The 23,875-nt window shown below is 36.9% G+C and overlaps 1 protein-coding gene across 2 annotated transcripts in view; it reads left to right on the plus strand.

Moving 5' to 3' along the window:
- The first annotated feature begins 22,402 nt into the window (after window positions 1–22,402).
- The window catches only part of LOC127426279 (succinate--CoA ligase [GDP-forming] subunit beta, mitochondrial), a 155,716-nt gene continuing 154,243 nt past the window's right edge, over window positions 22,403–23,875 (plus strand). For both annotated transcript variants that reach the window (XM_051672976.1, XM_051672986.1), the window contains exon 1: window positions 22,403–22,533. In XM_051672976.1, the coding sequence (XP_051528936.1) occupies window positions 22,450–22,533 (84 nt within the window). In that variant the 5' untranslated portion in view covers window positions 22,403–22,449. The remainder of the gene's footprint in view (window positions 22,534–23,875) is intronic.

The raw sequence follows: 23,875 nt of genomic DNA on the forward strand, positions 1-23,875 counted from the left end.
TACAATCAGAGAACCACAGCCATCAAAGCCCACAAAACGTGTCTCAAAACAACTGCCCACTCCCATGATGCACTGTGAATGATGTAATCGAGTTGATCTCTCACCAGCCTTAAACTACTAATCTACTGTATTTGTACATATCGGAATATTTTGCAATAAATGTAAAATTTATTGTTTCTATACTTATAATCAACAACCTAAAATCAATAGTTTTATATATTCACCTTGTTTTTATTCAGTGACATTATTCACAATGCTTTATGGGATTATAGACAGTGCCCTCATGAAAGAAGATAAGTACACAGTCTTGTACCTTTGTCTTTTTGTCCAATGTTCAAATACTGTTATGCCTCAAAACAAAGTTGGTGATGTTGCGATTTACCTTGGAGCTGGTTGGTTTGGTTCATGGCTTACAACTCTTTTATGAAGGATTTTATAAAAAGTCTATGGGAAAAATGAATGTGAACAAATACTACCGAAACCCAGACGGCTGAATAAGTGGACGGGCACTGTTGCGCTCTATTATCATCATAATACATTTATAACCAGCAGATATTTTATCTCATAATTAATAGAGGGATTCGGCAAGTTCCAATTTTGAGTTGCCTCATAGTAGCTTAACTGGTAGAGTAGGGTGCTAGCAATGTCAAAGTCATGAGTTTGATTCCCAGGGAATGCATGGACTGATAATATTTGACTGATGATAAAATTGGCCAAATGTACCAAGTTGCTTTAGATAAAAGTGCCTGCCAAATGCATAAACATAAATTTAGCAACTTGTAGATGTAATGTTTAATGTGTGTGTTCATGTATATCATGACTTTTATTTTGTATTCTAGTTCCTGTTTCATGTCATGTGTTCCCTAGTCATGTGATGTCCTGTTTTCCCTCCATGTTCATGTGTCTTGTTTTCATTGGTTCATTGTCTTGTTATCTTGTTATCAGTTCTGTCTGTTTATTGGTCGTCTTTGTCATGTGTTCTCCCATGTCTAGTATTTAAGCCCTCATGTTTTGCATTGTCCCTTGTCAGGTATTGTGTTTGGTAACGTTGCTTATGTCTAGTCAAGTTTATGACAAGTTTAAGTCTAGTCTAGTCTAGTCTAGTCTAGTCTAGTCTAGTCAAGTTCATGTTTATGTTTATGTTTACTTTTCATGTTTGTAGTTAGGGTTTTGTGAATATCACTTTTGTTAATTAATTGCACTTGGGTTCTTCATTTCATCGTCATTTTCAGTGCCAGCAGCACATCGTTACAGTAGAGTTCTCCACAAAAAAAAAAAAAAAAGAAATCCTCAAAATACCATCTGCAAGTTCCTCTGACACAATGACGCTAGTCTGGAACAGTCTAGTAGGTACAGTCCATTTAACAGCTTAGTGACAGCAATGTCCAGAAAACATTTATGTTGTCCCCCCAAAACTATGTGCTATCCACAATCTCCAGGTACAAAGTCTTTTTCGTGGATATGTGAAAACAAAAAGAACATACATCTCCATAATAGTCCTTCCAAACAGATGCCCTCGTGACTGTTGCTTTTCCTCAGAAAACCAAACTGTCACTTTAAATTCAGAGAGGGAGAAGCACTTGAGGTGTGTGATTGAACAAATACTGGTTTTGTGTCAAAAATCCACTTGAAATTTGGATATGTTAATCTCATTGCTAATGGCCCTCTGAAAGGTTTCTTAATATTCTCTCCTTAGTTCACTACAACACAGACTATCTCCACAAGGTTAATTAGTTGCAGGTTCCCAGAGGCAGGGTTGGGAGGGTTACTTTTGAAATGTATTCCACTACAGATTACAGAATGCATGCTGTAAAATGTAATTTGTAACGTATTCCGTTAAATTACTCAAGGTCATTGACATATTCTAAATACTTTGGATTACTTCTTCAGCACTGGTAGATTTTTTCACTTGTTTTGACTATAAAAACTCTGCCAGTGCAGTAAGACAAAATACATATGTTAAAAATACATTCTCTGAAAAACCTAAATATCTTATACAGTGTTGTTTCTAAAACAATATAAATCAAATTGATCTTGTTTTAAGGATTTTTAGATATTTTTACAGGAAAACAATACAAAAATTATTATCAAGAATATGATTTTTGCCCTAATATCAAAGGTCTTATTAGAAAAAAAAGAAATTATGATCCAATGTGAATTTTCTTGATAAAAAAATGTGATCGTGCCTGGTAACATGTGCATGTAAAATGGCTAGAAATAGTATTTTAGCTTAGCATAAAGCTGACAATTTACACAAGGTTTATTTCTATTTCTTCTGCTCCAAACTTACTTCAAACGTATTTCTCTATCTGCTCATATGAATGTAACACATCATAAGAAAGTGTTTCATCGCTGTTCAAATGCACTTTGGATTACATAATTTACATGTATAAATGTTTTCCATCTGAAAGGACAAAATATTAGATGAAACAAATGACAATAAAATGCAAAGTAATCTCTTCAGTAATCAAAATACTTTTTGCATGTAACTGTATTCTAATTACCAATGATTTAAATTGTTACTGTAGTGGAATACAGTTACTTATATTTTGTATTTTAAATACGTATTCCCGTTACATGTATTCCGTTACTCCCCAACCCTGCCCGGCGGGCCCATAAGTGATGAGAGCTTAAGATAGTGAGAGAAGTTCCTCTGCTCACAGTGACATAACAAGGTTAATGGGTCTCTCATTTCTTTCATCCAAGCCATTCTGCATTGCTAACTGACCACTTTGTCAGCATGTTGAGCCTGGGAATTGTACGGTATTATAGATAAACATTGCTTTCCCTGATGCCATCGAGTTGAATTTGTAAAGGTGAGATTTACAATCATGTCTATTAATAAAAAGCATGGTTGATTTACTTGTTTTAGAATAAATAGTGTATACATGGAAATGAAGAACTCAAAGAATAAAGCAGAAGGTTTCATGCTCTACCCAATCTGTTTTCCCAGATCCATTGATACAAATTATTTTGTCAGTGTGGTTTTACTCAATGTGCAGGCTGTTACTTAAGCAGCCATTCTTAATTTATAAAAGGTGAATGACAACAACATCTGCTTTTAAGGACAAAGAAAAAAATTTAAGGTTACGCCTATACAAATGTTCTCAACAAAAATATCTTGATGCTTTGACTCAGTTTACACATGGTATTAACATCTATCTTGGGTGATCTGATCAAAGGTGGACAGCTCTAACTTAAAGTGTAAATAAAGTCTAATGTGTCTTGTAATCCGACCACTCAAATCACATTAGGAGGAGGTCAGGGATGTACTGTATATCGTAGCATCATTTTTGAAGTGTAATACCAGGTGTAACTAGCAATTAGTCTCAATTGAGCACATTGAGGAACTGCGAAACAGATGTTAAAATATGTAAATAAACTGTAGAGCCTTTAAAGGGAAAGATCACCCAAAAGTGAATATTCGCTCATTTACTCAACCAAATTCAAACCCAGATGTGTATGTCTTTGTTTCTTCTGCTGAACACAAACAAAGATTTTTAGAAGAATATCTCAGCTCTTTAGGTCCTCACATTGCAAGTAAATTGGTAGCTTCAAAAGGACATAAAGGCAGCATAAAAGTAATCCATATGACTCCAGTGGTTAAATCCATATCATCAGAAGTGATATGATAGGTGTGGGTGAGAAACAGTTAAATATTTAAGTCCTTTTACTATCAACCTCCGCTTTCACATTCTTCTTCTGATGTTTTTGTTAATTTGCATTATTCATGGACCTACTGGGCATAGAAGAGAATTTATGGTAAAAACTGACTTAAATATTGATCTGTTTCTTACCCACGCTTATCACATCGCTTCTGAAAATATAGATTTAACCACTGGAGTCTTGTGGATTATTTTTATTCTGCGTTTATGAGCATTTTGGAGCTTCAGAATTTTGGTACCCATTCACTTGCATTATGAGGACCTACAGAGCTTAAATATTCTTCTAAAAATCTTAGTTTGTGTTCAGCAGAAGAAAAAAAGTCATACATATCTGGGATGGCATGAGGGTGAGTAAATGATGAGAACTGGGTGAACTATCTCTTTAAGTCTCATTTGGGTGTCACATGTCCATGTGCCCCTCTAAAAATCAAGTCAGGTAATTTTTATTTGTATAGCGCTTTTCACAACACACATCGTTTCAAAGCAGCTTTACAGGAAATCATGCATTAACAAAAAAAATGTAAACTAATATCTATAAAGTCTTAGAGTGATCATTGTGTAGTTTGATTAAATATGATTGTAAATTGTGTATACAAATTAAACAATTAAATAATAATTTTATTTAGAACCCCTGTGAGCAAGCTGAAGTCGACTGTGGCAAGGAACACAAAACTCCATAAGATGTTGGTTAATGGAGAAAAATAACCTTGGGAGAAACCAGGCTCACTGTGGAGGCCAGTTCCCCTCTGGCTAAACAACATGAATATAATGCCAATATTAGTTATTTGTGTGCAGTGCAAGTCATGGTTTAAAATTTGTAAATTAAGTAAGTATTAAGGTGTAGTGTTTAAAAAAAAGAAAAAAGAAAAAAGTTTTTTTTTATTAAATTTTATTAAGCCATCCTGGATTAACTGCAGAAGTTCACATAGATGCATTGTCCTTTGTTAGTTGGCTGATGAAGGCTTTTGTTGGCAATTAAATTATCCATTTCAAGAGTGTAGTCCATCAATAGACAAAGATGATGCAGGCAAAGATCAACGAGGTGCATCTCAGTTCAACTGGCAGGTCATTTAAGTGAGGTTCGTTGGGGTCCATCCTAAGTCCAAGGTTCAGGCAATGGCATATGAAGTATCTGATGTCTTACAGTTGGACTTGGCATCAGTTCATCCTCTGAAGTAAAAAGACTGAAGTGATGTCTGGCAAGCACCGGCTGTTGTTTGTTGTCATCACTCAGTGACACGTAGCAGTGGAGTCCGACACCAAGCAGGAACAGAGATGGATCTGACTGGCTCTGGTAACCTCGGGATATGAATCAAATAGAATAATATTAGCGTAGATGCCATTAAATTTTATGCAGAGTTATAGATCATGATAGATGTTTCTGGTTCTGGCAGACCTAACTAAAGCAGCCTAATTGTGAGCTGATGGATAAATTAGGTGTATGCCTGGCTAAATAGATGAGTCTGTAGTCTAGACTTAAACTGAGTGAGTGTGTCTGCAATCCAAACAGTGTTAGGGAGACTATTCCATAGTTTATAAGCCAAATATGAAAAGGATCTACCTCCTTTTGTGGATTTTGATATTCTTGGAATTATTAACAAGCCAGAATTATGTGATTGTAATGAACGTGACGGACTATAGTGTGTCAGAAGGCCACTTAAGTAGAGTCTGTGGAGCTAGACTATTCAAAGCTTTGTATGTAGTTAACAGAATTTTTAAATGAATACGAAATTTAATAGGTAGGCAATGGAACGGCGCTAAAATTGGGCTAATATGATCATATTCCTTGTTTGTAGTCAGCACTTTGGCAGCTGCATTTTGAACCAGTTGAAGTTTATTTATTGAACTTGCTGGACATCCTCCAAGTAATGCATTACAATAATCTAGTCTTGAGGTCATGAACGCATTAATTAGTTTTTCGGCATTAGCAACAGAGAGCATTTGCCGTAACTTAGCAATATATCTGAGGTGGAAGAATGCTGTTCTACAAACATTGGAAATTTGATTTTCAAAGGACAGATTGGTATCAAATGTAACACCTAAGTTCTTTGCTGTAGAAGACGACGTAACAGTACATCCATTGAGAGACAAATTATATTTTAGTGGCTTATTTTTAGAGGTTTTTGGTCCAATAATTAGTACCTCTGTTTTGTCGGAATTGAGTAGAAGGAAATTTCTGGCTTTCCAATCTTTGATTTCATTCTGCTTCATACACTGCTAATTTGAAGAATTGTGAATTTTAATTGGGTTTAGAAGAAATATAAAGTTGGGTATCTTCGGCATAACAGTGGAAACTTATTCCATGATTCCTGATAATATCTCCCAGGGGGAAGCATATATAAAGAGAAAAGCAGAAGCCCTAAAACTGATCCCTGTGGCACTCCATACTTTTGTTTGATTAGACAATTCCTCATTTACACATACAAAGTGGTAGCAGTCTGATAAATAGGACCTAAACCATGCTAATGCAAGTCCACTAATGCCAACATAATGATAACAATTATCCAGCCTATTCAAGAGAATGTTGTGATCTATCATGTCGAAGGCAGCACTAAGATCTAAAAGCACTAGAAAAGAAGTGCAGCCGTGATCAGATGATAAGAGCAAGTCATTTGTAACTCTGATAAGTGCAGTCTCTGTACTGTGATGGGGCCTAAATCCTGACTGAAATTGTTCATATATAAAATTTTTCTGTAGAAATTAACATAGTTGGGAGGACACTATGACATAAATGGTCGATTTTAAATCGGTCTGTAATTAGCCAATTCTCCAGGATCAGAGATTACAGGGAATACCTCTTTTAAGAGCTTAGTTGATATTGGATCTGACATACACTACCGGTCAAAAGTTTTGAAACACTCATTCTTTATTATAATTTTTTTCACATTTTAGAATAATAGTAAAGTCATCGAAACTGTGGAATAACATAAATGGAACTATGGGAATTATGTTGTGACTAAACAAAATCCAAAATAAATCAAAACTGTGTTATATTTTAGCATCTTCAAAGTAGTCATCCTTTGCATAGAATTTGCAAACATGTACTCTTGACATTTTCTCAACCAACTTCTTGAGGTATCACCCTGGGATGCTTTTTAAACAGTATTGAAGGAGTTCCCATCTATGTTGGGCACTTATTGGCTGCTTTTCTTTATTATTTGGTCCAAGTCATCAATTTCAAAAATGTTTTTTTTAATTATTAAATTTGAGTTTTATAATGAAATAAATTAATATGGTGGCACAATTATATTTTTGTCTACAAAACTAATTTCAAACATATAAGCATACGCCTTCAGATCAAAAGATTTTTAAGATCGTGAGAAACATTTCAGTCAAGTGTTTCAAAACTTTTGACTGGTAGTGTACATGTTGTGGCTTTTGATTTTTTGATACGTTTTGTTAGCTCCTCATGACCTATGACAGCGAAGGATTGAAGTTGCTTGTGAGGAAAACTATAAGACATTGTTTTCTAAGGTGCTGTGAAAGTTGATTGCATAGTTCCAATTTTATTTCTGATTATTTCAATTTTATTAGTAAAGAAATTCATGAAGTCATTACTATTGTGCTGCGACGGAATATCTGGTTCAGTCGAGGCTTTATTCCTAACCAATTTAGCCACAGTACTGAATAAACACCTAGGATTGTTGTGGTTATTTTCTATGAGTTTGCTAAAATATGCTTACCCAAATGTACCAAGTTGCTTTATATAAAAGCCTGTCTGTAGCTACAGACACTATCCTTCCATGCACCGCAAAATACCTCTAATTTTGTATTCTTCCACTTGCACTCCATTTTACGAGCTGCTCTCTTGAGAGCATGAGTGTGATCATTGTACCATGGTGCTGGGCTTTTTTCTTTAATTTTCTATCAAGAGTGCTAGAGAAGACTGTATTTATATTTTCTGTTATTACATCAAGTTCTTCTAGACTTTTTGGCTTACTGAGTATGTGAGACCATTGTGGAAGATTGTTAGTGAAACTAACTTTAGTGGTTAAAAGAATAGTTCTACCTGAACGATAGCGTGGTGTAGATTGAGTGACATTAGCTGATCGCAGCAAACAAGAGACGAGTTAATGATCCGAGATGTCATCACTCTGCAGTAGAATTTCTATAGTATCAACATCAACTCCATATGACAGAATTAAATCTCTACATGTATACATGTATCCCCCTGTATGGCTCTGTACCCATACCTGAAATTATCTAATCTTTCAACCTTACTACATCAATCACTCAAACACTAGAGTCAAAGTATTATTAATTAAGTAATATCTCCAACCCAGGAGTATAAATCAAGGGTAATTATTCCAATGATAAATATGAAAACTTGATGGATGTGTTTTATTTGCCCCTCATAATATTTATTATGTATGTATGTATTCAGAAAAGGGGCCTTGAATAAACAACACCCCCAGATCATTCTTCTCTCCCTCTATGAGTTTGCAGATTATTCCGTCATGGAGTCCACCAGCTTTTGGAGGGTGATGAAAGGGTCCTGTTCCTTAGGGAAGATGGAGAGAGGGAAAGGTGTGTTGGGCAGGGCAAAAAGAGGCAGAATCTATCAAATCTTACCTGTTCCTTGAAGACAAAGGCAGGTAAGTGTGCAAGGCTTGAGTTGGAGATTCACGCTGTTGGATCCCTAATATGCATTTCTAAGCTCTCTTTTGTGTAAACCAGCAGGTGATGTGCTCTGTAGCAGCTTTGAAGTCAATGGTTTGAATATCATTTTAGTGAATGAAAGAATTATGTTTATTGCATAGCACACTGAGGCCTACAAAGAAGAGCTACAAAGAAGTTGGTCTTGATAAGATCCTTTTCTTTAATTCCTTCATAACTTGGTAAGAAGGATATCTTAGCTCTGTAGGTACATAAAATGCAAGGGATCTCCATTAGTAGATAAAGTCAGCATAAAAGTAATCTATAAGAACACAATGGTTTAATCAATGTCTACTGAAGCAATCCAGTTGGTTTTGGGTGAGAACAGATCAAAATATAACTCCTTTTTCACTGTACATCTTGACAGTATTCTCCTTGGCGATCATGATTTCAAAAGCCTGATCACCATTCACTTGCATTGTATGGACCTACAGAGCTGAGATTTTCTTCTGAAAATCTTTGTTTGTGTTCAGCAGAAGAAAACAACTCACACACATCTGGGATGGCATGAGGGTAAATTATGAGACAATTTTCATTTTTGGGTGAACTAACCCTTTAATAAAGACTGAGAAATTGGGGAAAGCACAGGCATGTAAAAACAAAACAAACTGTGGTTGGTCATTTTACATATCAGTCAAACAGACCTTTCCTCTCTATTCTTGGCCAGAATAAGCTGCGATTTTGACCAGACAGTATGTCACAAGTTAAAAGTCTGGCTATACAAGACTAAATGGATCTTGAAAAATAGGATGTAGAACATCAAGTCTGAGTCACATAAATGAAATGCAATATACGTACAAAGCATTCTGCAGATTACATATTTTGAATTCCCTTGTGGGTATGTCTTTTGCAGCTCTGTCTTGGTAAAACGTGAATTTGTTTACATGGATTGGAAGGGCTATAATGCTGTTATACAGCTGGTAAAATCTTTAGTATATAAATGCTCGCTGCTCCTGCATATGTGTACATGGGCATATTCAATCACATCTAGTGTCTGAATATGAGTTTGAAATCAATGCCCTGGCGGCAATGAGAGTGATTTAGCTTGTTCCTCTGAAAGATTCAGCCCTTGAGGGACTGTGGGAGCCCGATTAATGATCGTGTGACATTTCTGATGCATTCAACATCAGTCGGTCGCATTCTTTTCGTCCTCTAGAAATGTGCATCTCTTGTCACTCAGAAACAGACTTATGAAAGGACTGTTATCCATGCTTGAAATCTCAAATCTCTTTGGAGCATAAATTCTACAATACTGTCTGTTGGCTAAGCCTGTCATGATTATTACATAATCACCTGATCGTGATTATTTGAGATTACCATGATCATTGTGCACTTTAAATTTCAACATATTGCCATTCAAATAAGGAAATTATAAGCAAATGTGGAAATGCAATGAAATGTGAATTTTTAAAGGGATAGTTCACCCAAAAATTATAATTATGTCAGCATTAACTCAACCTCATTTGTTCCAAAACCATATGATTTACTTTCATCATTCATTTTCATTGCATGGAAAAAAGATGCAATCAAACTGAATGGTGAATGAAGCTGTCATTCTCTAACATTCTGTCTAACATTTCCTTTTGTGTATCACTTAAGAAAAAAAGTCAGTTAAATAACTCTTTAATGTTTAAAATATTATTGTTAGTATAATTTTACCCCTGTGCAATATTTATTTACAAGGAAAATAATTATTATTAATATACAGTGAATAGTATATATATATATATATATATTTTAGATTAGATTAGATTAGATTAGATTAGATTAGATTAGATTAAACTTTATTGTCATTGTGCAGAGTACAGGTACAGAGCCAATGAAATGCAGTTAGCATCTAACCAGAAGTGCAAATAGCAATATGTATATAGAGAGAGAGAGAAGCAGAGACCAGCTCAATGCAAATGTCTATGAATACAGTACAAGGTGCAAATGAAGAAGTATAAACACTGAAGGTGCATTGTACAGAATGAAGTATAAATATGTAAATATATATACATGGCCAGAGACCATCACAGTGCAAGCGGCATCAAGAGGTAGAAATTATGTTCAAAGTAATGTGAAAAGAAATGTGCATATATATATTGTAAGGGTTTTGGGATAAAGGAGGAGGCGAGAAGCGAGGTTTCCCAGTTCAGGTGGGTGCTTTAATTTATCCAGTTTTAAAGTTTTTACAGCTTTGCAGGAACACATATTGACTTTAGCTACACACAACTTCACAATAACTTTCGTGCTAGAATTGCATTTCTTACGCCAGTCTCTCTCTCTCTCTCTCTACTGGCGGTGTGGCTCCTTTTATGCCGCTCTCCCCGTGCTCACTGAAATTAGAGACAGGTGTTAGACATAATTTAGCTCAGGTGTAAGCGCCCTTACCGCTTTCTCTCTCTCCGGAGAGATGCTTGACCATGCCCCCGCTACCATATATATATGGTATGCCAGGTATGCTTACACATACAAGGAATTTGTCTTGGTGACAGGAGCTTCCAGTGCACAACAATACAAAACAGCAACAAGACATAGACAATAATAAAAAATAATTAATAATAAATATTGCATCCTTAGCCAAAATTGCATGATTGTGACAGACCTACTCTTGGCTATAAGAGGGGTTTGATTTTTCCCTCAGATTGCTAGTTTATGTTATATGTAACTAAGCCTGGAAAGTTAACTCAGCAGGTAACTGCATTCATTTTTCTTATTCTGCCTAATGCAACATAAATTGACAAGTAAACATGTAATGAAATTGAATGTGAACTTTATGTTGTTTGCAGATTAAAAGCCCTTACTGCTCAGTGTACTAGTGCTCTAAAAGAAAAATTGCCACAGCAATAAAAGGAACCACATCCCATGCGCAGATGGAGTGTGCCACCGTTACTCATTCTTTTTAGTGGGAGACGTACTGCCAGCATGGTAAAATAAAATGGCCTTATTTGCATTGAGCTGGAGGAGAATAGCTTTTAAAGTGGGTTAGGGTGTAAGGGAGCAAACGGGACTTCAGAACTGGATTGAGAAGAAAATAGGGAGACAGAGAGAGGTAAGAGGCTTAGCGTGCTTCAGGGCTTTGGTGTTTGGAGAAGCAGACTGTGAAAGGAAGCGAAATTAGGCATCCCTCTCTCGCTCGCTTTTCCTCTCTTCTTTAGCTATTGAGGCCAATAGTTCCTAGCTGTCAGAGCCACACTGATGTCCAACAGAGGGGCTAGATGTTCTTTGTTTCTGTGGAACTGCAGTGTGGTTCCATGCAGCTACCTGCTTTTAAGGTTTAAACACATTGATAGATACTATATTAGGCTGCCTTGCAATCTAAATGCCCATGCAGGAAACCTTTTGGACTGTTATTGTAGCCCAGTTTTGTGCTTCTTGTACAAGAGAGTATAGATCAACCCAACCATTTTCAGACAAGCATGGCTTAAGCCCAATTTATACTGACAGCAATTTTGTCACTAATTTCGCCAGGTTGCTGTAATATTGGTCACTAGCAGGTGTTCCTTCCACTAAGTGCAAATGTTACAGGTAGGGTGTACAACTGACCATAACTTCTGAAAATCTGTTGAGATACTGTATATCTGGCAAAAATAAGATGTCAAGGAATCCATTTTCTAAAAATTAACGTTCTGTATGGGAAGGGTTTGTGTGTAAGTGCATAATACATCATATCATGAACAAGTTTAAGGATGATCAATGTATGAATCAAACTAACTCAGAATGCTAATGCTATCTGCACTAAAAAAAAAGTTAACCTAAAAAGTAATTCATGTGGTAACATCTAAATTAACTGGTTTGATTCAAGTGAAAAATATTAATTAGCATCACTGAATCAACCTGAATACAATAGGTTACACCAACAAAAGTAATTTTAAGGGTAATATCATGTACTTACAAGTCAGAATCTCTTAATGGTAATTCTGTCATGACGTGAATGCACCATTAACAGATTGGTCTTACAGTGAAATAAAAAATAGTAGGTTGCCTTTTGATTACTTCCTAGTTTCAACGTTTGATCCGAACCCAGGTCTCCCATGCTGCTGATGCAACACGCTTCCAGTTGTAAGTAGATTGGCATAATGTGGCCGATTCTAGGGTACAGGAACTCTTGGAAACAACATGCTGACTGGTGCACATTACAGGAGGTCTAGGGGAGTCTCAGACCCCCTGAATGCAGTAGGAGACCCCTTTGAAAGCTAATTTGCACATTCTTGTGGGGTCTCATTTAAATCATGCGATTAATGAAATATAACAATTAACATTACATTTTTCAATGCTGGGGGTCACGTGACGCCATGCAAGAAGCAGACGTGTGAGCGACGAGCTCTGCGCACCTTGCTAAATTTTCAATTATTTTCATGTTATAATCTGGTGAATTTGATACACCCAGTTACACAATTGCACTTTGATGCAAAATATGGCAAAGAAGTTAAAATCCTCGGGCTCTGGAGACATTAAAAGACACTTACGTGTTCAGGATGAAAGCCCCGACAGGCCTACAGACCGGGGACTCGATTTGGATGGTGCGGCGGGAGAAGGAATCCAGCATCAGTTGTCCAACATGTCAGTGATGTTGACGAAGATTCTTGCTGACTTGGAGGATCTCGCTGTAATACGTCGATGGAAAAAAATTCTCTGAGCTAGTTACAAGAGTGACTGATGTTGAGAGACGAATCGATTTTCTGGAATCTTTGGAGAGGGAATTTACCGCTAATCCGCCCACGACCAAAGTTGATTTGGAACATCTCCTTGAAAAGCTTGAAGATCTTGAGAACAGAAGCCACAGGAATAACATCAGAATTGTTGGAATTCCTGAGCATGAGGAGGGCAGAGATATGGTGAAATTCCTAGATGAGTTTTTCCTGAGTCTGCTCGACATAACAGGCCACAAGCTGGAAATCGAACGAGCTCACAGAGTCCCAGCTCACAGATCTGCTGAGACAGGCCCCGACCGATTCTGGCCAGATTTCTGAGATCAACCGATAAAGATCTTGTATAGTGTAGGAGCAAAGGGAAGCTTTCTTGGAAGAACCATAATATTTTCTTGTTCCCGGACTTTGCGAACTCGACAAGAGAGAAACACGATCGGTTCAAGGAATGTAAGAAACTCTTACATCGGCGAAAGATCTCATTTGCTCTGATGTTTCCAGCCAAACTGAGAATAGAAACGGAGGTTGGTCGCAAAGTATTTATATGTCCCAATCAGGCAATGTCTTTTATTGAATCAATGGCTGAGTAAACCATTGGATGTTTCTCATGTGAGTGGGTCAACTTGCTGTACTTACTCTTGAGGAAGCCGAGCGACATTTTGGGTTTTTTGCGTTGGCTCTGCCGTGCGGCTGGAGCTTGTTTTGTGAATAACACTTTCCTTAAAGAAACTTTTGCATTGACGAAAGATGACTTTTGCATTGAAGTTCCCTGCCAGTTTGAGAGTGGACACTACGGATGATCTCAAAATATCTACGTGCTCGCACAAAGGATGTCTTTTATAAAGTTGACGGATTGTGTAAGTCATGGCATATACTTTTATGCGGCCTCCGAGTGAACTGACTCGACCATCCGGGGAACCGGGATGCCGGTTTTGTTTCTTTTTGTATTGGTTCCGCCTAGCGGTTGGAGCTTGTTCTTTTGAATAACACTCCTTTGGAACAGCTGTGGATTAATCTATTCGTTCTTTGAGCTTATTCCTCCTGCTGGCTGTAGTTTGTTTTGTTGAGTATTTTTACGGGACATTGGAATGATTACATCATCCGCTGAACTCATAACAGCTGGCTCACTGAACATTCGTTTGTCTGTCCGAGGAATCTGAACAGTTTTATATCAGCTGGAATTTGTTTTGTGGAAGATCACACCATTGAGACAGTTCTGTGAATGAATCTACACATTCTTTATGTTCATTCTTCCTATTGACTGGGTTTATTTTACAAAGTATTTTCTGTTATGTAATTTTGCCTCACAAATTTGTGAGGCAAATTTGAGCAATCCGATGGCAAAGTTGTCGTGGGGGCTCGTGGGCGTTCATGGAACTTTTGAGTTTAGAGAGATTGTCGCCAGTTGGCGCATTCGTGCGCGGGGTTAATGCGCACGTTTTTCTTTTTTCTGTTTGTTTTGTTCGGGGGGAAGTTCGGGGGTTGTTTGTTTCACTAATGGGGAATGTGGTCTGTATAATTTTGTTTTTGACACACAATATATTTTTTCTACTATATCAAAATGTCAAATGTTAATATGAGTGTACTATCTCTCTCCACATGGAATGTGAATGGGTTGGGGCACCCCATAAAAAGAAGGAAGGTTATTACTTTTCTTAAACGTAAGAAATATGATATAGTGTTTCTTCAAGAAACACATCTCTCCCCGCAGGAAGCTGAAAAATTTGGGAAGATATTGGGTGGACATGTTTTTTTTAGTGCTGGTTCAAGTAAGAGCAAGGGAGTCATTATATTTGTAAATAAACATCTACAATTCAAATGTCTCAAACAGACTAAAGATAAATTAGGGAGAGTCATTATTGTTTTAGCAGAAATTCAAGGGCAAAGGTTGATTTTGGCTAATATTTATGCACCTAACGCTGATGATCAGGGCTTTTTTATAGATCTTGAAGGGATGCTGCAAGCCGCTGGCACCCCTCATGATATAATATTGGGAGGAGACTTTAATCTTTTGATGGATTCAGTCCTTGATCACAGTGAAGCAAAAGTGTGTAAACCCCCTAGAGCAACATTGACGCTTCACAGGATATGTAAAAATCTTGGTCTTTCGGATATTTGGAGACTTTTGAACCCATCTGGTAGGGACTATACTTTTTTTCATCAGTCCATAAGATTTATTCTAGAATAGATTTTTTTTGTATATACAAATCCCTCATTTCATCTGTTGTTGATTGCTCAATTGGAAACATTTTAGTCTCAGATCACGCCCTGGTGAGTTTAGAGGTGATGCCACATATAGAGAAAAAGAAATCATATAGCTGGCGCCTCAATGTATCCCTTCTGCAAAATCCTGATTTCCAACAAATATTAAAGACTGAAATCAATGTTTATATGGAGACCAACTGGTCCTCAGAATCCTCTGTGCGCGTGGCTTGGGAGGCACTTAAGGCGGTTCTTAGGGGTCGGATCATACAGTATGCCTCGTTCCTCAAAAAATCCAAAGCACAAGAACTCGTGGAGTTGGAAGGAAATATTAAAAGTGCCGAGGCAGAGCTGAAGCGCCGTATGTCAGCTGATGGCCTCAGAGAATTGACCCGATTGAAATATAGATATAATACTATTTTGTCTTGGAAAGTGGAGTTTTGATTATTAAGGGCAAGACAGTCATACTTTGAGTCGGGTGACAAAGCAGGGAAGCTTTTGGCTAGATATATAAAGCAGAGAGAGTCTTTTTCTATCATTCCCTCAGTGAATCTTCTGGTGGCGAAATATTTTCCTCAGCCATTGATATTAATAATGCCTTTAAAGAATTATATATTGATCTTTATAGTTCCACATCTTCGTCTACTGATGAAGATATTAGAAACTTTGTGGAACCATTAGACCTTCCTAAACTGATGATTGAGCAAAAAAACTCTCTTGATTCTGAGATAAACTTGGAGGAGCTTGACGAGATAATTAAGTCCCTACCTACTGGCAAGGCTCCGGGGCCAGATGGTTTTGCCACATAATTTTATAGATCCTATACTACAGAACTGGCTCCACTTTTGTTAGAAGTCCATACTGAATCATTAAAGAATGGAAAGCTTCCACCAACCACGACACAAGCCCAGATCAGTCTGATTCTTAAAAAGGACAAAGATCCAAGCGATTGTAAAAGTTACCGTCCAATCTCCTTGATCCAACTAGATGTAAAAATATTGTCAAAAATTTTGGCTAACCGATTAAGTAAAGTTATGACATCTCTTATACATATAGATCAGGTGGGGTTTATTCGGGGCCGTAACTCTTCTGAAAACATCAGGCTTCTCATTAATATCATGTGGTCATTAGCGAATGATCAATCTCCGATCACTGCCATCTCACTTGACGCTGAAAAGGTGTTTGATATGGTAGAATGGGATTATCTTTTTAAGATTTTGGAAATGTATGTGTTCGGGAGTACATTTATTGGTTGGATTAAGTTTCTTTATAGACACCCTGTAGCAGCGGTACAAACAAATGGATTAATTTCAGATTATTTTACTCTGAATAGGGGCACTCGGCAGGGCTGCCCTCTTTCCCAATTATTGTTCTGTCTTACCCTGGAACCATTAGCAGCAATAAGACCATTAGCGTGATAAGAAAGGAGGATGATTTTCCAGGGGTGACAGCGGGAGGTGTGGCGCATAAGCTTCTGCTTTACGCAGATGATATTTTATTATTTGTCTCTGAACCTACTAGATCTATACCTTGCCTCCACAGAATTATTAATTTCTTTTCCAGGTTCTCAGGATACAAAGTCAGTTGGTCTAAATCCGAAGCTTTGGCGCTGACAGCATACTGCCCAGAAACGGCTTTCCAACCGGGCGCCTTCCAGTGGCCCAAACAGGGCATTAAGTATTTGGGGATTTTATTTCCAGCAAATTTGTCTGATTTACAATGGTGGGTTAGGCCTACCCAAGATTTTGTTTTATTATTATGCGTTCGGTCTTAGACATTTGGCTCATTGGTCACTTCCACCTGAGAGAGCCCCTCCCTGGTTTTGTATTGAAAAGGAAGTTCTTGCCCCTATCTCGCCACTGCAAAGCCTTTCGATTAAACTAGCCGGAGAGGTTATGGCTGAACCCTAAACTATGTTTTAATAAGTCCCCTTTTTGTTGGTCAGATTGGATTGTGAGGGGGGGTTAATACACTTGGTGACTTATATGAGGGTGGAGTATTGAGACCTTTTGAAAATTTGGTTCAACATTTTGGCATTCCCAGATCTCAGTTTTATAAGTATTTACAGCTTCGCCACCTACTCCGCACTGTTTTTGGGAGTGGCACGCACCCCCCTAAAGCAGCAGGTGCTTTGGGAGAGGTAATTGCTGCTTTTGGAAAAGGCTGTGAAGCATCAGTGTATTACTCCCTAATAATTCAGAGTCTGGGGGATGGAGCCTTGACTTCTCTCAAGAGAGTATGGGAAAAAGATTTGAATTTGTTATTGGAGGATGGAGTGTGGACTAAGATTCTTAAAAATGTCAAGTCTGTATCTAGAGATGCAAGGGTTCATCTTATGCAATTTAAGATTTTACATAGATTTTATTGGACCCCCTCTAGATTATATAGGCTTGGTCTTAAAGACACACCCACTTGCTGGCTATGCCAATCAGAAGTTGGAGACACTACCCATGTCTTTTGGGGGTGTGTTAAGATCCAGGAGATTTGGTTGAGGGTTCGGAGTTATTTGCGTGATGTTTTGAACATTCAGGTTTTGCTTTGTCCCAGACTCTGTATTTTGGGTGATGGGGTGGTCATGCATTTAGGGGATAATCACATAAAAAATTGGGTTCTGACCAGTCTCATGATTGGCAGGCAAGTAATTTTAAGGGGTTGGAAGTCAAGTGGAGCACCCTCTTTTTTGGAGTGGTGTGTGGAAATGGGGAGGGTAGCTGCATTTGAAGAAGCGGTAAGTAGAAGGCTGGGGTTTAGGGACTTATTTGTTAAAAAAATGGGGCAAATATTTAGTTTTTTTGGGGGACACTCGGGGAGGGGTTGTGGAGGGTGTAGTTTAGTTTAATCATGTATGCTTATTATTTTATTTATTTATTTATATATGTGTGTGTGTGTGTGTGTGTGTGTGTGTGTGTGTGTGTGTGTATATATATATATATATATATATATATATATATATATATATATATATATATATTTCCTTTATTTTTTTTTTTTTTTTGGATTGTGTGTGTGTTATGTGGGACGACAGAGGTGTTCGATAGGGGTCAGGGTGGGATTGTATTAGTAGGGTTTAAATGTAAAATGTTGATTCTTTATATATGTGTTGAGTTTTTTCCACTGTCATGTGCATATGAATCAAAATAATGTTAATTACAAAAAAAAAATATAATAATTTTTCAGTGCTGTAATAAGGCATATATTCCAATTGACATAAAAATGTGTGATTCTGTTCTATGTGATTTTCTAAAACCTGCTCGAAACCGATCGGATCAGAGCAGCAGCACAGCTCTCTACTTCTGTCTGTCAGTCTCTCTGTCTTTCTCGCTTACTCAAACATGCTCGCAGGCGTGCACGGGACGTTTAAAATATAATTTGCACTCTTTGTATGGTGGAACTTAAAAATAATCGAAGCTCAATAAGATCACCCATGAGTGTTACAATGGCATGAAATGCGAACACCAGGGGAGTGGTAGGTCTACCGTGGTCAGCAGAATCTAAACAGTTTTTAAACGTTTTTAGAAACTTGCCAGTCAGACACCTGTGGATGCGCGAGACAAACAGTGTGTCCCGAAAATTATTGAAATACTGTTTTTATAAAAGTGTCTCAAATGTAAATGTATATATTGTGTGAAATTTTGCAAAGAGTATAGAGATCTAAGTGCAAAACAGTAGAAAAACTGGTAGTTTTAATAAGGGGGAGAACAAGATGACAGGGGGCTTTTTTTCTGTGATTTTTCCATTATTTTTATTTATTTATTTATTTATTTATTTATTTTCTGCTCCAAAACGGCATAAAATATTGTTTCTGCATAATGTTTTTCCTGGCATTGTTTTTCCTTCATTCACAAGTTGCACCTGATGGGTAGTACCTTTACAAAATATTTTTTTATTTTAATATAGGCCTATGTATTATAATTTATTGATGTTAACACTGTAAAGCCTGATATATGAAAGAATTATCAGAATTTTTTTTTTTTTTAATTAAACTGTTATTAGTACCATTAGACAAACTAATAGACAACCTAATTAGACAAGAAAAGAAATCGTTAAAAATAATAATAATAATAATAATATTTGCGCGTATTTATTTTTTATTTTTTATGTATCATATTTGATACATGAGACTTCAAAGGTCATTATCCTCCTGAGGCCCAGCAATTATTATTATTATCATTTTATTTTATTTTTTTGTAGGACATTTGTTATTTAAGTTTTTCTTAGCCCATACATGCTACAGTGGTAAATCTTGGGGTATTATCAGAGGACTCCCTGGGCTTTTCAGAGATACCAGATACTGGGGAGTTTGGCCGTGACAGCTTCCTCTCCTTGGTCTATAAATATGGATTGAAATGTATCACAGTTCAATTCAGCACATCAAATACAATATGAATAAAATATTATTTTTTTCAATAGACAATTTTGATTATTTTAATGATGCACAGGCTTTAGAAAATAGCGTACCAAATTTGATATAGGCGGCATTATAGGGTTAATATATTTATCATAATATGTATTTAAATATATTTTGTTACCTGTGTTTCCAATATCTTTTAAAATTATTTTAAAATGTTAGGTCAGGCTTTTCCAAGCCAACATCAACGTTTGTCTTGACAAACTTTACCTATCTAGTTGCAGTTTTCCATGCATATTTATTTTATTTTATTAGGTCCCTGTATGTGGGCAGAAATCAATCATATAGGAGACGGATCACATCTCCAATGTCTTCATTCCCATTGGTAGTTGTGGCTTTGCTGCTCATTTGCATAAAGTTAAACTTTTCTCAACTCTCATGCCAAAAAAATGACTTCTGGTCACTTTGTCACTATCAGTCTGAATGGGGCTTTATGATATTTGACCCTCTTAGGCCCAGTCTAGGAGGAACTGACAAAAAATTAAAGGGAAAACTTACTACTTGCAAAGTCTTGCACCACAAACTAACTGTGCTCACAGTGTTGAAAGAAGAGGTGTTACCATATAGTGCAACATCTGGGGCTTTCACGTCTCGAGGAAGTTGGACATGAAACACATTCTCTACAGAAAGTTATGATGACTCAGAAAGCTCTCAAACATAAGAAAAAAATTGGAAAAAGATTGGAAATTGGGTCTGCGCTTCAATACCACAGTATTAACATGGCACAGGAATGCAAACAATTGCCTGAAACAATAAATGGCATGCATGAAGTCTGACCATTGAATCACATGATGAAACACAGATACCAGCACTGAAACACTTTCTAATTTAAATACAAAAACTTCTGCAGAAAATATGACCGCAGCATAAATGTTTGAATAAGCCCTGCATATTAATGCAGTATGAAAAACGAATAGCTTTGTTCAGTGGGCTGAGAAGAATCCCTGTCCTTTATTAAACATCTAAGTTCAGGTCAGCTTTATTAGCATATTAGAGAACGCTTATCCCATGAAACAAACATCCTCCCTCAAAAAGACAGCTTGGTCGACAGATTGGGATTTTGTGCACAGTGTGCAACTCTGGTTTGTGTATGATGGCTGGATTTAAAATAGGTGAAAGGTAAAGATATTCCACACAATTAAATATGGACCTATGCCTATTAAAAAGTTCCCACAAAGAGTTTGGTTAGCACAAAGTCTAAGAAAAGAAATCGTGCTAGTTAGCAGAATAAATATAAGAAACACACGCCCACGCTCTCCAGGAGTGGTTCATTGCTCTCCAGGAGTGGTTCATCATCCTCTCTGAATGGGTTTCTGCTGACACAGATCAGTTTGAAGCAAATGTCTCTCTGTCATAATCACAGCTTTTTATGATCATTTTGCCCTTCCTGCCCTTTCAAGATGTCAGAGAGTAATGAGTGTTTTACAGAATAGAGGAGAGAGAGTGAGAAAAGATATATAGATTTTGTGTGTGTGTGTGTGTGTGTGTGTGTGTGAGGGAAAGAGAGAGAGAGAGAGAGAGAGAGAGAGAGAGAGAGAGAGAGAGAGAGAGAGAGAGTATAAATCCTCCTTATACTGATCAGAGCTAAAGCAAGACACTGCAAAGCTTTGAGGATCGAACATCTGACATAGAGCAGATCCAGCATTGCCAGCCTGCCTCCATAATGGCTTTAGCTGTTCTATCTTCTCTTGTACAAGCAACCAAAAAAATAAATAAATCAAAATCTCTTTTATTGTCACACAAACATATACACAAGTGCAATAGTGTGTGAAATTCTTGGGTGCAGTTCCGAGCAACATAGCAGTCATGACAGTGATGAGACATATACCAATTTACAATAAACTTCAGATTTACACAACACAATTTAAATTACCAACCCAATTGTGGGCTATAATAACTGTCCAGAAGGTTTCTGCAAGGCAGCCAAACAGAGTCTGGTGTATCTATCTCTCTCTATGATCAATGTGTTTAAGCTGGTTACCCAGCCTGGCCAAGCTGGTCTAGCTGATCTCCTAGCATTGAATTGTAAACAAATGGACTCAAGATAAAGAATATCAATACTCAATGACTATCATATAAGTCATATCATGCAAGTTATAACTACTTACATCTGGACTTGTGTATACAGGAACACCTCCTTATGGTTCAACATGCATCTGCAAACAACATAGAATGGCAGTAACAGCTAGCCAGTGCACCCTCATCCACTTTCATTCATTTCTGGATTTTTGTCTTTCATGTTCCATGGCTTTTTTTTCACACATGTTCCAGGGCTTTTGTAGATCAGTGGTTAGATGGACCCATCGGCTGTGGGCTGTGGGCTGTGGCTCCCCCTGCCCCCCTGGTTCCGACGCCTCTGAACTCAATACACAATTACATTTGTTATTGTTTTTTTCATTGGTTGTTGTGTGTTTTAAGTTATATAATGTCAATGAATGTAAATGAATATTATTTATAATATATTTAATATGTATTATTTCTCTTAATTATACATTTAATATATAATTAACTGTTATGCATATTATGTATTCACTATATATACATAATTACTTTATTTTGTATGTAAAATGTATTAGGCTATATAGTGGCGTTGCGTATGTATCTGACAAGACATGGGTGGTTGACACGTGTCCATGAACCTTTTTTTTTTTTTTTTTTAAATCAAGACAAAGATTTTAAGTTAACATTTGCATATATTTATTTAATTAACCATAGATTTATGTATGCAGACTATGTACGTAAACTATTTTCATTTTGGCTACAGAGTGGTGACGCAGATGCTACCGTGGTTGTCACACAGGTTTCTCTGCTGTTTAAACGTCACTCAACTCTCCCACTCACTCTCTCACACACGTGTCAGCGCTCCAGGACTTACTTCCGGTTCAACATGGCGGCATCCATGGCTTGTCAGGCGGTGGTGAGAGGACTCCGTGGAGTGAATACTAAACATCTGTTTGTGAACAGAAACAAGGTAACAGTGCGGCGATATTTACGTTTATCTATAAGTACATGCTGTGACAAACAGAAAGACTGCAATACTGCATGACAAAATCGCTGTCTGTCAGTTTGAAGCTGCTAACATGATGAGTTATTCTGCACGGAGCTGTAAAATATATGCAACAATACCTGATGCGCACTATTTGACTAGAGACCTGAGTAGATACTTGAATGGAATTTAAGGAGCAATAGAAGGTCATCCAAATTTGTAACTGCTTTGGAGAGTCTGCACTTTAACCTTATACAAGGTGTTTGATAAGTTATGTAAGCATAAATAACTGTATTTATAAAGCTGCATGACTGTCACTGCTCTCTGATTTGTAATAATTTTATTAGATATTCTATTATTCTGTTCCTCAAAAAGTCTATTCTTGATTCCATTCTAAATTCAAAAGGTTCTATTCTATACTGAAGATTGTATTCTAGATTCTAGAGGTTCTATTATAAAGATTATTTTCTAGATTTTGTATTCTAAAGGTTATTTTCTAAAATATTATCCTAAAATCCTAAAGGAGTAAACTGTGATGAAATGTAAAGTAAAGCATGCATTGTGCTGATATTTAACTTCTGGAATACTGATTAGTAAAGATGATACTTTGTCATAATATGTACGTGTTTTGGTGGGTTTTATGCTCTTTTTCACAAGCCTTCACATGGAATGATTGTTTCACCTTCAGTTGTGTCCTCTGTTCTTTCAGTCTTTGAGCAATAGGCCAGAATCCCCTCTATCTATCAGCCTTTGACCCATCAGTGATGAAACCATTTTTGCTGAGCTGGGCAATAACATTTGCTGTCAGTCTGTAGCAAACGTTTAAAGGTTGATTCCAATATTTGTTTTAGGATTATACATATGGCTAAAGAAGGATGCAGTTTTATATGTCATAATCCTTGATGTAATATAAACATCTTTGATCAATGATGTGTTCCTTTTTTGGTCTTGCAACATAATGAGAATTTTGATGTTTGATGCTTATATATATATATATATATATATCTCGCCTTGTGCTGGTATTGTTTGATTTTAAATACTCAGTTTCCTGTGCTCTTTATTACATGCAAAATGCAATCAGATGTTTAAAACAGGACAAAGTACAGTAGATCAACTGTTCAGTTTCAATGGAAATTCAGACATATCTGGAAAGTTAAAGGCTATATTTTGCCATTGTAGAAAAAAGTTTCTATACATAAAAGTTTCAAGTAGGTCATTTAATGATCTGTCCTGTATCTTTTTTCAGTTTTTATCCTGACTGATATCCCTAAATAGTTCAGGGGCTGTTGGCACATAAAGCAAATATCTTGCTTATCTAAGAACAGAG

This window comes from Myxocyprinus asiaticus, chromosome 35 (assembly GCF_019703515.2).
Source record: "Myxocyprinus asiaticus isolate MX2 ecotype Aquarium Trade chromosome 35, UBuf_Myxa_2, whole genome shotgun sequence".
NCBI lineage: Eukaryota > Metazoa > Chordata > Actinopteri > Cypriniformes > Catostomidae > Myxocyprinus > Myxocyprinus asiaticus.